The 14,575-nt window shown below is 42.6% G+C and overlaps 1 protein-coding gene across 1 annotated transcript in view; it reads left to right on the top strand.

Moving 5' to 3' along the window:
* The window catches only part of hapln1b (hyaluronan and proteoglycan link protein 1b), a 44,728-nt gene extending 32,885 nt beyond the window's left edge, over nt 1–11,843 (top strand). Inside the window, exons 3-6 of the mRNA XM_078271346.1 lie at nt 844–1,007; nt 3,087–3,285; nt 5,538–5,840; nt 7,010–11,843. Coding sequence (XP_078127472.1) covers nt 844–1,007; nt 3,087–3,285; nt 5,538–5,840; nt 7,010–7,299 — 956 coding nt within the window. The 3' untranslated portion in view covers nt 7,300–11,843. The remainder of the gene's footprint in view (nt 1–843; nt 1,008–3,086; nt 3,286–5,537; nt 5,841–7,009) is intronic.
* Nucleotides 11,844–14,575: the final 2,732 nt, after the last annotated feature.

Here is a 14,575-nt window from a genome sequence, read left to right as displayed (position 1 = left end):
TGTGCGTCGTATTAAAAGGGAGGAACAAACAGCTGATATTGTCGCATGTTTTGGAGGACATCTTGGCTAAGAACTACTGCGTGTTAAAGGAGTAGTTGTATATCGTAAGAAAATAAGCTTATTTGCTTTCTTTCAGAGAGTGAGATGAGAAAATGGATTTCAATCTCATGTCTGTGTGTTAAGTGAGGAGCTGGAGACAGGACATGGTTAGCCTAGCTTAGCATAAAGCCTAGAAGCAGGGGGAAACAGCAAACCTGGCTCTATCAAACATACACCTCTAAAGCTCTAGTCTAGCTCTAGTCTATATAACACGACGTTCTGCCAGAAATTCGGCCGGATGTCACTCTTTTTGGATGTCCGTTTTCGAATGTCCTTCACCTTTCTCATTCTTTGTGTTGGCGTTCTAACCTCTGGTGGATTTGTGAGGACTGTGGTTAACTGCTCCTCAGATCTCTGCAGGGTAAATCCACACAGCTAGCTAGACTATCTGAGTTTTCTGTTGCACGACTGAAACTACTTTTGAACGTCCACATGTCCCACCAAAACAGGTTCCTTCCCGAGACTATTTTGCAGAGGCGCCGTTGCTCCATGTGGCGCTTAGCACCGCCCAAGACGATTGTGATTGGTTTCAAGACATGCCAATAAACCAGAACACGTTTTTCTCCCAATGCGGATTGCTGTGTGGACTAGCTAGACCGTACTCCGCAGTGCTGTGGAGGAAGGTCTGACAATGCCAGAGTACTAAAGCTCTAACTAACATTGTATATCCAGACTGAAATATACCAACAGCTAATGGATGGTCATCTCGTTATTTTTCCTGGGTGTAACAATGTTGTGTTCCAGAAAACGACCCTCGACTCTCAGTGGCGGCAGACCAATCGAAGGTGGTGTCGAGGCGAGGAGGAAACGCTACGTTACCGTGCAAGATCCGAATGGACCAATCACTGACACCCAGCCGGAAGATGAGGATCAAATGGACCAAGCTGACGTCAGACTACCTGAAGGAGGTCACCATTACATTTTTTAATCAAAGACTATCTGTGTTTTTAGAGGTTTTGTGACCATGCAATATGTCTAAACATATATTTTTATTTAATATATTATTAGATTAGAAGAATGCTCTGCTGGTTTTCTTGTGGATCAAACGTAATTTAGTGGGACAGTTAGCGTGCAAAATGAGGAAAGTGTTTTTTGACAAGACACCAGGGTGCAAATTTCGTCATATGCCCTGTTCTCCACTGGTTCTCCCAATTTCTCTCCTCGGATCATTGTTTTGTCTGGTCTGTCCCTGCAATGTTGGCCGCATAGCAGGCTCATACATAACTGTATGGTTGTGGTCCGGCATATGAGTTAGCATAAACATTTACGACTTCCTCAGCGTCCAAACTGTCATTGCGATCCATTGTCTTCCTATTGTTTGAATTGACTGCTCTCCCTCGTTACATCACTTCCAGTTTGGCTTTTTCAGATGCAGAAGTAAAATGTTCTCATAAAAATGACCCCAGAAGCCTCAGTAGAGTATTTATAAGTATATATATTAGGGCTGTCAAAATAACGCAGATTAATCCATTCCATATTGAGGTTTGACCCGGAGCCGTTCTAGCACCATTGGACTGTAAAATGAAGGAGGAGACGAGAATGTTCTGCCTGGATCATTGATTGGAACATTTACTTATAAACATCTTCTTCCTAATAGGGTTGGCTACCGAAATCTGGTGCCATTGATATGTCTGCTCTTCTCTCTGATGCTCTGAAACATACAGGCAACACAAACCCCGCTGCATGTGACGCTAGTTAACACTATACTCAACAGCAGCTAACGTTAGCCTACCGCTAGCTAGTTAACACTATACTCGACAGCAGCTAACGTTAGCCTACCGCTAGCTAGTTAACACTATACTCAACAGCAGCTAACGTTAGCCTACCGCTAGCTAGTTAATACTATACTCAACAGCAGCTAATGTTAGCCTGCCGCTAGCTAGTTAACACTATACTCAACAGCAGCTAACGTTAGCCTACCGCTAGCTAGTTAATACTATACTCAACAGCAGCTAACGTTAGCCTACCGCTAGCTAGTTAATACTATACTCAACAGCAGCTAATGTTAGCCTGCCGCTAGCTAGTTAACACTATACTCAACAGCAGCTAACGTTAGCCTATCGGTTCAGGCACCATTAATTATGTATGCGATTAATTTAGATTAATTAATCACAGAGTATGTAATTAATTCGATTACATTTTTTGATCGATTGACAGCCCTAATATATATATATATTCCTACATTATTTGTCTAAACATTGATTTGCTGGGGGCTCTAACCTGCGATTTACTCTTTAACGCCTCGACCATTACCTCGTCTGGTTTAGATATGATATCGCCGCATGGTTTGGAGGACTGGCTGGCATTTTATTACCTCAGAACCAGGCTAAATGTTCCCTTGTTTCCAGTTTTTATGCTAAGCTAAGCTAACTGGCTGCAGGCTGTAGCCTTATATTTCACCAAAAAAAACCCTGATATAAAAGTGGCATCAATCTTCCCATTTAACTCTCCATCAGAAAGCGAACACACATATTTCCAAAATAATCAAAGTTTAAGCTAATATAAAACGATGAAGCATCATCCATTTGCCTCTAAAGCACACGTGTCAAACTCAAGGCCCGCGGGTCAAATCCGGCCCCTCGCAGATTTTGATCCGGCCCGCATATATATTTTGGTTTACAATAAATTTTGGCCCACCTAGTTTTTGTTGCTTTTTCTTCGTTTTTGTTGCTTTTTTCAAAGTTATTGGGCGCTTTCTTCTATGTTGGCTAAGAACATTTTGGCTGACTTTTTTAGGACTTTATGTCGAACAAACTGTGAGTGAGAAGACTATACGAGACATGCAATAATACAGTCAAAGATATTTAACTTGGATTAAATAAAAGCATGTCAATTAACCCGTACATGTCTGGCCCTTGATGTGATTTTCCAGTGTGGCCATTTGTGAAATTGAGTTTGACACCTCTGCTCTAAAGGTTCATCGGTTCTACAATCTTAGATTAAATGTGATAAGAATGAACATACTGACTTCTCTCGTCTTGCTCTAGGTGGATGTTTTTGTTTCCATGGATTATCACAAACGGAGTTACGGCAGTTTCCATGGACGCGTCCACCTGCGAGGCTCCTCTCCGATGGACGCCTCTCTGGTCATCACCGACATCACCCTGGAGGATTATGGGAGATACAAGTGTGAAGTTATTGACGGGCTGGAAGACGGAACAGTGGTGGTGTCACTCGACCTGGAAGGTGAACGAAGTCTTTAAACCCTCTGAGAACGAAAGACGCACCTACTCAAAAAGCAATATTACATCATTTCATTACAGACATATATTTACTATTTTAATCATATATAACCGAAAGGCTTTGGTAAACTCATTTCAAGCACCGAAACAACACATCATAGGTTAAAGGTGCTGTGTGCATGAGCAGTGATTGACACGCAGTTAGACACCCCCCCCCCCTGGCCCTGATTGGTGCATCTGAACAGCTAGACACCCCCCCCTGGACCTGATTGGTGCATCTGAACAGTTAGACACCCCCCCCCCCTGGTCCTGATTGGTGCATCTGAACAGTTAGACACCCCCCTTGGCCCTGATTGGTGCATCTGAACATTTAGATACTCCCCCTGGCCCTGATTGGTGCATCTGAACAGTTAGACACCCCCTGGCCCTGATTGGTGCATCTGAACAGTTAGACACCCCCCCCTGGCCCTGATTGGTGCATCTGAACAGTTAGACACCCCCCCTGGTCCTGATTGGTGCATCTGAACAGCTAGACACCCCCCCTGGACCTGATTGGTGCATCTGAACAGTTAGACACCCCCCTGGCCCTGATTGGTGCATCTGAACAGGGAGCTGTGGATTGTTGTAAATCCCACTACAGGCTGTAGGTGGAGCCAGAGGAGCTGGATTATTTTTTATTACCTGCTTCATGTAGTTCTACTGGAACATAGGGTCAGTTTCAGCAAATATGACAGAAAGGTAGTTTTATAAGTCTTACCTGCTGCACCTTTAAGGTTTGTTTTCAAAAGAGATTTGAGGAATTTCAATAAGCCAACATCAACGTTTCAGCTTTAGCGCCAAATTATCTCTTTACACATTGCTCTAGAAAATATTTGGGCGTCACTATACAGAAAACTGAGTTTGTTCTTAACATTTTGATTTGAAACACACAGGGATCCGTATGCAAATACCCTAAAAAAAAAAAAAAAAAAAGGTGAATTTAAGAAGATGTGTGAAAATGCCCTTAGACCTCAGAGGGTTAAAATGGGAGTCTAAAAATAAAACGTCATTGTACTGTAACTGGCTGCAGTGAGAGTAAGTTTAGCCGCATGAGCGATGACTGCTCGGGGGAAAAGTCAGGAGTGTGTTCTGTAAGCAGAGTGTACATCAGTGTCAGAGCAGCTTCATTATGTTTGAGATATCAGCCATTTTCTGCCTGAGGCCAAAGGTGCTGGCACCAGGCTGACAGAGGAACAGCTGTGCTTACACAGCGAGACCTGCTTTCAGTCATTAGGTTCAATAACATTGAATACAAACCACTGACTGTAAAAAGAATAGACATAGCAGGAGTGACCTCACCCACTGGTTTGTGGACTGACGTTTTGAAGCCGCGAGTTTGCATTTTGGGTAAAGAGAGAGGGCGGAGCTGGGAAGGATGACGCAGCCAAGCCAGTGTCGTTTATGGCTGCAATTGCGCCAAGCTTAACGCTTAAGGGAGAAGTTCAACCCTTCTGAAGTCAGCAATTCAGTGGAATTTACACTCATCTGCATGTACGGCAGTACAGAAAAACGGCAACATTTCCCTTAAGTTACCATCTAATGCTAGATAGCTAGCTTGGCTGGCAGAACGCTAGTCTATATCCTCTTCCAGGATTGTTCCGATGCCGCAGGAAATTCAAGATTTGTGAGGACTATGGTTAACTGCTCCTCAGATCTCTGCAGGGTAAATCCAGACAGCTAGCTAGACTATCTGTCCAATCTGAGTTTTCTGTTGCACGACTAAAACTACTTTTGAATGTAAACATGTTCCACCAAAACAAGTTCCTTCCCGAGACTATTTTGGAGCTGCTCCGTGCGGAGCTTAGCGCCGCCCAAGACGATTGTGATTGGTTTAAAGAAATGCCAATAAACCAGAGCAGGTTTTTCTCCCATCCCAGAATGCTGTGTGGACTAGTCAGGCCCTCCTCAGCAGCGCTGTGGAGGAAGGTCTGGTAAAGCGAGACTAGCAGAACGCTGAACACTTTACTCAGGTAATAAATCAAGTGAGAAGTAGGCTCATTTTCTCATAGACTTCTATAGAAACAGACTTCTTTTTGGAGCCAGTGGAGTCGCCCCCTGCTGGAAATCAGATATAGTGCAGGTTTAAGATGCTTCAGTGTTGCCTTCACGTTTCTGACCTGGAAGCTTCGTCCATTATTTCTACACTCTATGATAGAAATCCCAAAGAATACACCATTGTTGTATCTGCTAACTGCACGTCATCTATCATATCTGCAGGTGTCGTCTTCCCCTACTTCCCTCGCCTGGGTCGCTACAACCTCAACTTCTACGACGCTGAGCGGGCATGTCGGGACCAGGACGCCATCGTGGCCTCCTTTGACCAGCTGTACAGTGCGTGGCGAGGAAACCTGGACTGGTGCAACGCCGGCTGGCTGAGTGACGGCTCGGTCCAGTATCCCATCACCAACCCCAGAGAACCCTGCGGAGGCAAGAACACGGTGCCGGGCGTCCGTAACTACGGACTGAGAGACAAAGAGAAGAACCAATACGACGTGTTCTGCTTCACCTCACACTACAAAGGTAAAGTGTGTGTGTGCGTGCGTGCGTGCTTACCTTTATTTAACCATTTAACCATGGGGCTTCTAAAGACAATAGTCCAATAAAACAGCAGGCTGGGGCGTCAGATCTCTTTTACTGTTGACTGAACAAAGAAAAGACAGTTTTCAAATATTTTTTTACCTTTAGTAAAAGTAACAATACCACAATTTAACAAAAAACATCTCTAAAAAGTTAAAGTCCTTCATTCAGAATTCTACTTACTTTTTTATTCTACTTCTACTACTTATAAAAGTATTATGGGGGGCTGGCTAGCTACAGGAGCATACGGTTTACATTTCATAGTGCGGGGCTGGGCTTCTAATTCACTCAGCCTCGTCTCCAAAGCAACAAATAAACTACATTTATTACTATCTATTATGTATCATTATCACTAAAGGACGCAGAGGAACATTTGACACAGCGAGCAAGAGAGCAGAAGAGCGAGAGAAACGGCTAAGCTAAGTAGCCTAGCTAACAGAGCTAATAGCGTGTAAACAACTGTGAGATTAGCAAGACAGTTTCATAAGACGATATAACTATGAGTGCTTGCTGGTGCAGGTTTAAATGTAAAGCAGGTAATGAGCCACTGTAATGAAGAAAAAAACCAAAATTGACTGTGTTAAGCTAGAGCGGAAATGAGACGATACGCTTACCGTAGCACGTCAGCACGTTCACAGTGGGACAAACGCCTCACCTCCAAAGCAACAAATAAACATTTATAACATATATCATTAGCACTTAAGGAGGCAGAGGACTAGCTAAACATTTGCTAAACAAATGACATTTACCTTTTATTGTTTGATTAATGTGTGTGGATGTGTTTTTAGTAGATGAATTGTCTTTAGTCTTTTAGCACACAAGCTAGTTTTGTTGTGGGACAAGTTGCAACGTTCTCTTCAGCATAGCTTGGAAATATTCAAGTACAAGTACAGTACAAATTCTTTACGTTTTGGCCGACGGTCGCTATAATTTCGTCGATTTTAGACCCTTTTTAGAATCGCCCCTGGTGCTTAGGTTTTCGTACGATATACGAACCCGTGCATGAGAATGCGTTGAATAGACAGTGCAGAAGTTGTTTGTGAGCTTTTATTGCTACCGTTTTTATCACGTTGTCTTTGTGCTTATCTGCCTTTGTGTTTTCGTCCGCGCAGGTCGGTTCTACTACTTGATCCACCCCTCTAAGTTAACCTACGACGAGGCGGTCGGCGCGTGTCAGAAAGACGGCGCTCAGATCGCCAAGGTTGGCCAGATGTACGCAGCCTGGAAGCTGCTGGGCTACGACCGCTGCGACGCTGGCTGGTTGGCCGACGGCAGCGTGCGTTATCCCATCTCCCACCCCCGCCGACGCTGCAGCCCCACGGAGGCCGCCGTGAGGTTCAGCGGCTTCCCCGACAAAAAGCACAAGCTGTACGGAGTGTACTGCTTCAAGGGCCACAACTGAGACACACACACACACACACACACACACACACACACACACACACACACACACACACACACACACACACACACACTCAAACTGTGATGCTTTATTTCATGGAAACCTTAAGACATTACTGTCGACATGTTGCTATGTAATCTGCGACCTGAAACTCTCTGAGGGATAGTTTACACATATTTAAGGTATCTATTATTTAATCAATGCCTTTGAAATGGGGGTGGGTGGGGTTGAGGGTTGGAAGATATCACAGGCATGTCATAATATAAGAAGAAACGACACGTCTGAACTGAGAACAGTTTCACAGCAAAACGACTCGTGGTTTGGACGGATACTTTGGGCACTTATCTTGTTTTGTTCAAGACCTGGAAGAACAGCCACGAAAGAAACACAGCGGGAAGAAAAAAGCTCAAATCCTGTGATGCTTGTCATCAGGCAGGAATACAAGCCTCGCACAACTAAACCGATCTTTGCTGTCCATACTTAACAAGGTGCTACTATCAGTACTTTGTACGCCATCATACCGTTCAGTATTTTACGTTTTTATACAAATGTGTTGGACCAAACATCATCACCAAAAAGAAATAAGGAAAAGGAAAGAAATCCAACATTGTTTATGTTTTTCTAAGTTTGTAGAATGTTATTATCTAGAAATGTACTTCTGTTTATGACTATTTTTTGATATACTGTAGAAATATTATTTTTTGTCTTATTGGCCAAACTATCCCAGTCTCTTCGGTTTACATAAAGCTTTAATCAGAGACTGTAAATATAATGGACGTTTGTAGACTGCCGTTTTGAAGCCTCGCGTTTGGCGTCACCATCTTGGTCTTTTGAAACCGTACGTAACATTTTTTTTAAAAGAGGTTGGAGCTGGGGTGGATGACACGGCTAGAGCCAGTGTTGTTTTCAGTTGCTACGGCGCGGTGCTAAGCTAAATGCTAACGAGGGAAAGTTGACGATCATCAACCCTTCTGAAGCGAGTCATCCAGCGGAGATTTACCGGCGGGGAAACGCAGACCTTTGGGTACTGGCACAGTTTACGGCAGAACAGAAAATCTGTAAACTTTCCCTCAAGTTACCAGCTAACGCTCGAGCAAGCTAAACAGCTTGGTCGGCACACTTTTTTAGGCGAAATGTCCAAATTAAGTGAAAACACTCAGTGAGAGGGTCAAAGTTTAAGGCGAAAACAAGCTGAAGGCTGCTTTAATGTCCACAGTGTTAGCATGGTTAGCATTGCTGAGCCTCTGTCCTCACTGACAGGTCCTAAAGCATCCCCTGCTTTATCGTCTGTTTTTAATTAAATGGGACCATAATTTACCAAATGAACATCATGCTGTGTTGAAGAAGAAGATTGAGAACATAAACTCATTATGAAAATGTTTACCGAGGTAATGAATCAAGTGAGAGGTAGGCTCAATATCATTAGCACTGTTTACTTTTCAGACACGGAGCTTTCGTCCATTATTTTTACAGTTTATGAACGTAACATAACAGTGGAAAGAAAAATACAAAACTCCACGACACTAAAAAAAAATAAATAAATGAATTTTGCACTGAACATGTAGATGAATTTACCTAAAAGAGAAGAGACGAGGCAAACGGTAGTCGGCCCTGTGCAGCAATAGAAAATGCCTGGCATGAATAGAAACAGCACTGTTCTGCATAGTTACTCTTTGTGGCTGTATCTGTCTGTTTGGCTTCATCTTAGACTTCAGAGCATGACTCAGCTTCTACAAGCACAAAGCCGCAGTCAGTGTAGATCTGCACATACTATCTATCTATCTAGCGCCTTGATAAACTGCTATTTTTGATACAAATACTGTAGTTTCTTAAAGTGAACGAGCAGAGGCAGAGGCTAGCACTGTTTGTGACCTCAGCCCTCCGTATGTAAAGGCCCTTACATACCAAGCAGACGGCAAAGAGTGTGTCAACAAAGCCAGACTGGCGTCGCCTCACGTCGCCTGCATCTCGGCCAAAAAGCTGCACTGAGTACAGTGGACGGCCAACTAGCACGTACGCCTGCATGAAAGGAAACAGCTCTCCCTGCCAGCAGGCGACATTAATCTATTCGTCAATCAAAAAGGGAAAACGGAGATACAGATGGTTGTTATGATATGAACAACTAAACTAGCAGCACAGAGCCTACGGCCCCTCGGCTTCACTCCCCCGCCCGAACGGATGACAGCCCGGGAGATGGACAGTCTGGTTAGCAATCTCCCGGGCTGTCATCCTTTCTCTCCAGTGGTGGAAGAAGTATTCAGATCCTTTACTTCAGTAAAAGTACTAATACCACACTGTAAAAATACTCTGTTACAAATAAAAGTCCTGCATTGAAAATGTTACTTAAGTAAAAGTATGTAAGGAAAATGTAGTTAAAGTATTAAAAGTAAAGAAAAATCCTCCCATTTTAGAAACAGCTGTGTGTTTAACGGTCTGATCATCTCAGCTGGACTTGTAGTCGTTATATTGTCGGCTAGTTTACTTTATAATACAAAATCAGATTTATAAACTACATGTGTTTTGTGTACAGGAATCTTAATGTGTAAAGTAACTAGTAACTAAAGCTGGAACAGATGAATGTAGTGGAGTAAAAGTAGAAAGTGACATGAAAAGAAAAGACTCAAGTAAAGTACAAGTACCTCAACATTTGGACTTAAGTACAGAACTGGAGTAAATGTACTTAGTTACATTCCACCGCTGGTTCTCTCGGCAAAGAAGTCTTCCTGCGGTGGAGAGCGGAGCGAAGGGACCGAGCGGGTATCACGGTGTAACGTACGGACTAGGGCTGCACAATTAATTGCAATATTATCAGAATTGCAATATGGACTAGAGCAATATCCAAATCGTGGGGGGGGGGGGGCAAGCTCGTTCAGATATGAGGCTAAAGGAGACTTTTAGCGTCAATAACAAATGCCAAAAGCACATGATCAAGCGTCCGTATTTGACGCGATGGGAGTGAGAATGTATTGATCTTCCTCATATCGTGCAGCCCCAGTCCGGAGTGCTGAGCCTGGCCCTGAGTGAGCATGGTTCTCTTGGCAGCTGCTGGCTCCCTGATTGCTATCTAAGCTCTGCAGAGACTATGAACCGGCCGACCCAGCGGGCCGGCAGCCAACCTGCACCAGCCTGCTGAATGAGACAGAAATACAATACATCCAAAATACCAATAATTCCTGCAGGAAAGGCACTAAGAGCTTCTTCCATGTAAGGGTATCAGAGAGTAAACGGTGCACATTGATCAAGAGTAAGCTCACTGTAAGCAGTCCCAGCTGGCCCTCACGCTGGTTTAGGTCATCTACTTGGGCTTGGTGCAACGTTAGCTTTACTTGGCTCCGTCTTTGACATGCCACTGAACAATCAGCGACACTTATCACTCATGAACTTCTGGACACGCTCATTAAACTGGCTCTCTGTAATGATTAGACACTGTGGGAAATAAAAAGGTGATTTTACAGAACAACAACTGTGAAGTAGAAACACTTACCGAAGAGTCTTCTGTAGGATTGCAAAACTAAAAAATGTGTTCCTTTTAACTTGTGTTATTTTCAGTTATTGTAAACAGTTTCCAAACCATGTTAAGTGTCTGTTTGTTAAAGGGATAGTTTGACATTTTGGGGAGTGCAACCTCGAGGAAAGACGAGGAAGTCGAAGCTCGTAACCCCCCGTAAAACCACGAGGTCATCCCATACGTTCCCAGTCTCCTATGTTCTCTTGATATAAACTAACCTTGTAAGAGATTGGTAAGGGCTATCTTCACAGGTCAGACTGCAAAAAAGCAAAGAGAAATAAACGTTTCAAATGCAGTTTGAATGGTAAAAATCAGTGTAGCCGTTGGGGAGATATCAATGTTTAAGTCAAGAAAACTGTCCCTTTGAAAGGTCTTCTTAAACATATTAAGAAGATATTGAGCTGGTGAACGTGTTGTTTTAACGTTTGTTTGTGTACAGATTAAAGAAACAAGATACAACAAAGTCTTAATTAGTAAAGAAGTTACCGCAGCGAGCGACCAACTAGTTTAGCTTAGCTTACAAACTGGAAACGGGGAAACAGCTAGCTTAGCTCTTTTCAACGGTAACAAAATCCCCAAAAGTGTTAAAGCTCACTAATTGATGTGACTGTTGTACAGATTAAACAAACAAGATATACATGTTAAAAAGTGAGCTTTAGAGGTGCTGGTAGGTGTATTTTTTTAAACTTTGGGCTAGCAGTTTTTTACCTTGCACGGCAGCTCAATTGTCGCGATATGAATGATCTTGAAAATCTTCAATTAAATGCGCTTGTCTGAACCAATCAGCACTCCCCCTGCTTCCAATCTTTAAGCTAAGCTAAGCTCCTGCTGGCTCAAGTTCACTTTTAGCACACGGATATGAGAGCATATTTTACTAAAATGTCAAACTATTCCATAAAAGGATTTAAAGGAAGCCCCAAATGTTGTTGCCTTTTCTTTTGTGTATAATCTGACCAACTGTTAGGAACTGCAGCATTACTAGGAAACCATAGGGACCCAAAGACAAAATGACAATAAAACAGTACATAAACCACGACTCCTCCTGCCTCCCTTCTCTTTCCACAGGGCTTGTTGAGGTTGCCTATTATCCCAAATACATCATGACAACGTATGACCAATCACACTGCAGTTCAGCAAAAATAAAAAGTCAGCAGGCTTCACGCCGGGGTGTAATTGACTTTGGAGAGTGCCAGGTGTAGTTCCTGGGTAATGCAGTAATGTTCCCAAAGGGAGGGGCGCTGCTTGCACTCACAACATGTTTCCGTCACAGAAACACCAAGGCCATTCATGGTGCTGCTTTAAGTTGGGTTCCTAATGGAAATACAGCGTGTTTTGCAAAAAGCACAGCACTGTTTTAGGAGCCGAGTGACGGCATGTTGGTGACGGGTTGGTTTTTATGTTGATTCATATTCACACGCTGGTTCCTAAGAGGCTGTTTCATTGTCATTTACTACAAATACGTAGGGGTTAAAGTGGGTCGGAATGAACTGGAACGGAATACCGGCACCTTCGATTAACAAGTAAATTAATCCATTTGGCAGTTTCATACATTAGCGTTTCCTGTTCTGTTAAAAAATACGCCAAATATCCATTAAATACCAAAAATTTCCAAAAATACCAAACTACGAGGCAGGTTTGAAAGCCCCCCAATGCCTACCGTACACTAGAAGACACCATCTCACATCGAACGTTAAAGGCTGTCATCATATGTAAAGGCTGAGGATCTTACAGGGTCACAAATTGCAAGACCACAACTGGATTTGTTTTAAAAAATCTAACCAGGCTAGCTAGCTACTGCTAGCGTTAGCTGGTAACTTAAGGCAAAGTCTGCAGATTTTCTGTTCTATATTAAAAATACGCCAAATATCCATTACGGTGTTTCCAGTCAGGGTATAATTGGATAATCTGCAATTCATTTGTAATTAGAAAATGAATGTATATGTTTGTTTTTTGTGTCAAAACAAAAAACAGAGAAACCGTTTCTGGTATTAAAATCAAGAAAGCAATCAAAAACAGCCAATTTTTTGTTTTTGGAAAATAGTTTTCCTTTTGGATTGAAGTTCACATGGTTATTTTTTGAACAAAACAACTCTTCTTTAAATTGTACTACAATAACAAAAAAGGGGGGGCGGTGCGCAATCACAGGAAGCTTGTATCATGTGGACCCGCCGACAGTTTTGTTGTCATTACTTAGAATCCTCATGGGGGCGACAGAAACTACACACTATAGCTTTAAAGGTCCTATGAAATGTTTTTTGGATGCTTTTATATAGGCCTTAGTGGTCCCCTAATACTGTATCTGAAGTCTCTTTTATATAGACCTTAGTGGTCCCCTAATACTGTATCTGAAGTCTCTTTTATATAGACCTTAGTGGTCCCCTAATACTGTATCTGAAGTCTCTTTTATATAGACCTTAGTGGTCCCCTAATACTGTATCTGAAGTCTCTTTTATATAGACCTTAGTGGTCCCCTAATACTGTATCTGAAGTCTCTTTTATATAGACCTTAGTGGTCCCCCTAATACTGTATCTGAAGTCTCTTTTATATAGACCTTAGTGGTCCCCTAATACTGTATCTGAAGTCTCTTTTATATAGACCTTAGTGGTCCCCTAATACTGTATCTGAAGTCTCTTTTATATAGGCCTTAGTGGTCCCCTAATACTGTATCTGAAGTCTCTTTTATATAGACCTTAGTGGTCCCCTAATACTGTATCTGAAGTCTCTTTTATATAGACCTTAGTGGTCCCCTAATACTGTATCTGAAGTCTCTTTTATATAGGCCTTAGTGGTCCCCTAATACTGTATCTGAAGTCTCTTTTATATAGACCTTAGTGGTCCCCTAATACTGTATCTGAAGTCTCTTTTATATACTATATATACTTTTTCTCTTTAGCGTTTAGCTTAGTGCGGCACCATAGCAACCATATACAACACTAGCTCTAGCCGTTTGCTGCTTCCTTCCATTTGGTGCTAGAGGGAGAGCACCCATTGGTTGTTGACAATGTTCACATGATTTAGCTTCACTACCAAAACTTAAAGCTATAGTACGTAGTTTCTGTTGCCCCTATGAGGAATTCTACGTAATGACAACAAAACTGTCGGCGCATCCACATGATACAAGCCTTCTGCGATCGCACACCACCCCCACCCCTCCTCCACAGAGTTGCTAGTAGCCAAGGAGGACACAGAGGATTAAAAAAACATGGACTCTTCAGAAGAGGTCATTATCTTCACTCCAGTTTCTGCGCGGGAAGGTCGCCGGACGCCACAATCTTCTGAACATAGTCACACTGAGAGATCCAGAGGGAGCTGTGTGGAGCTGATAGTCTTCATTAGCTTTGTAGCAACTCATTCGGCGACGGCTTGAATGTAACATACATTCATTAATATAGAAAAGCTACGCACTAAAGCTGTAAAACTTAGGATAGTATCAAACACGTTTGATTTTGTCGGAACGTCAAAACGGGAAAAAGACTGGGATTGAGTTTTATGACCTTACACCAAACGATAGAGACGACGGGAGCGCCCCGACTCTAGCAAGACTCTTAGGACTTCATTCCGATATTGGAAAATAGTCTGCGACAGTGGAATCCTTTGAAAAGTAACTTGGTGTAAAGTTGGCATAAGATGTGGTTGGTTGGGTCTTTTAAAAAAATATGGACTTATTTCAGTGGTATAAAATAAAACTACACAAACAGGTTGCGTTATGATAGTTCCTATTATTGCACACACACACACAGAGCTGACAAATTACACTGAAACCAGGA

Source organism: Sander vitreus, chromosome 16 (assembly GCF_031162955.1).
Source record: "Sander vitreus isolate 19-12246 chromosome 16, sanVit1, whole genome shotgun sequence".
NCBI classification, from domain to species: domain Eukaryota; kingdom Metazoa; phylum Chordata; class Actinopteri; order Perciformes; family Percidae; genus Sander; species Sander vitreus.
The sequence above is the reverse complement of the archived record's forward strand: the minus strand, read 5'-3'. Positions and strand labels throughout refer to the sequence as shown.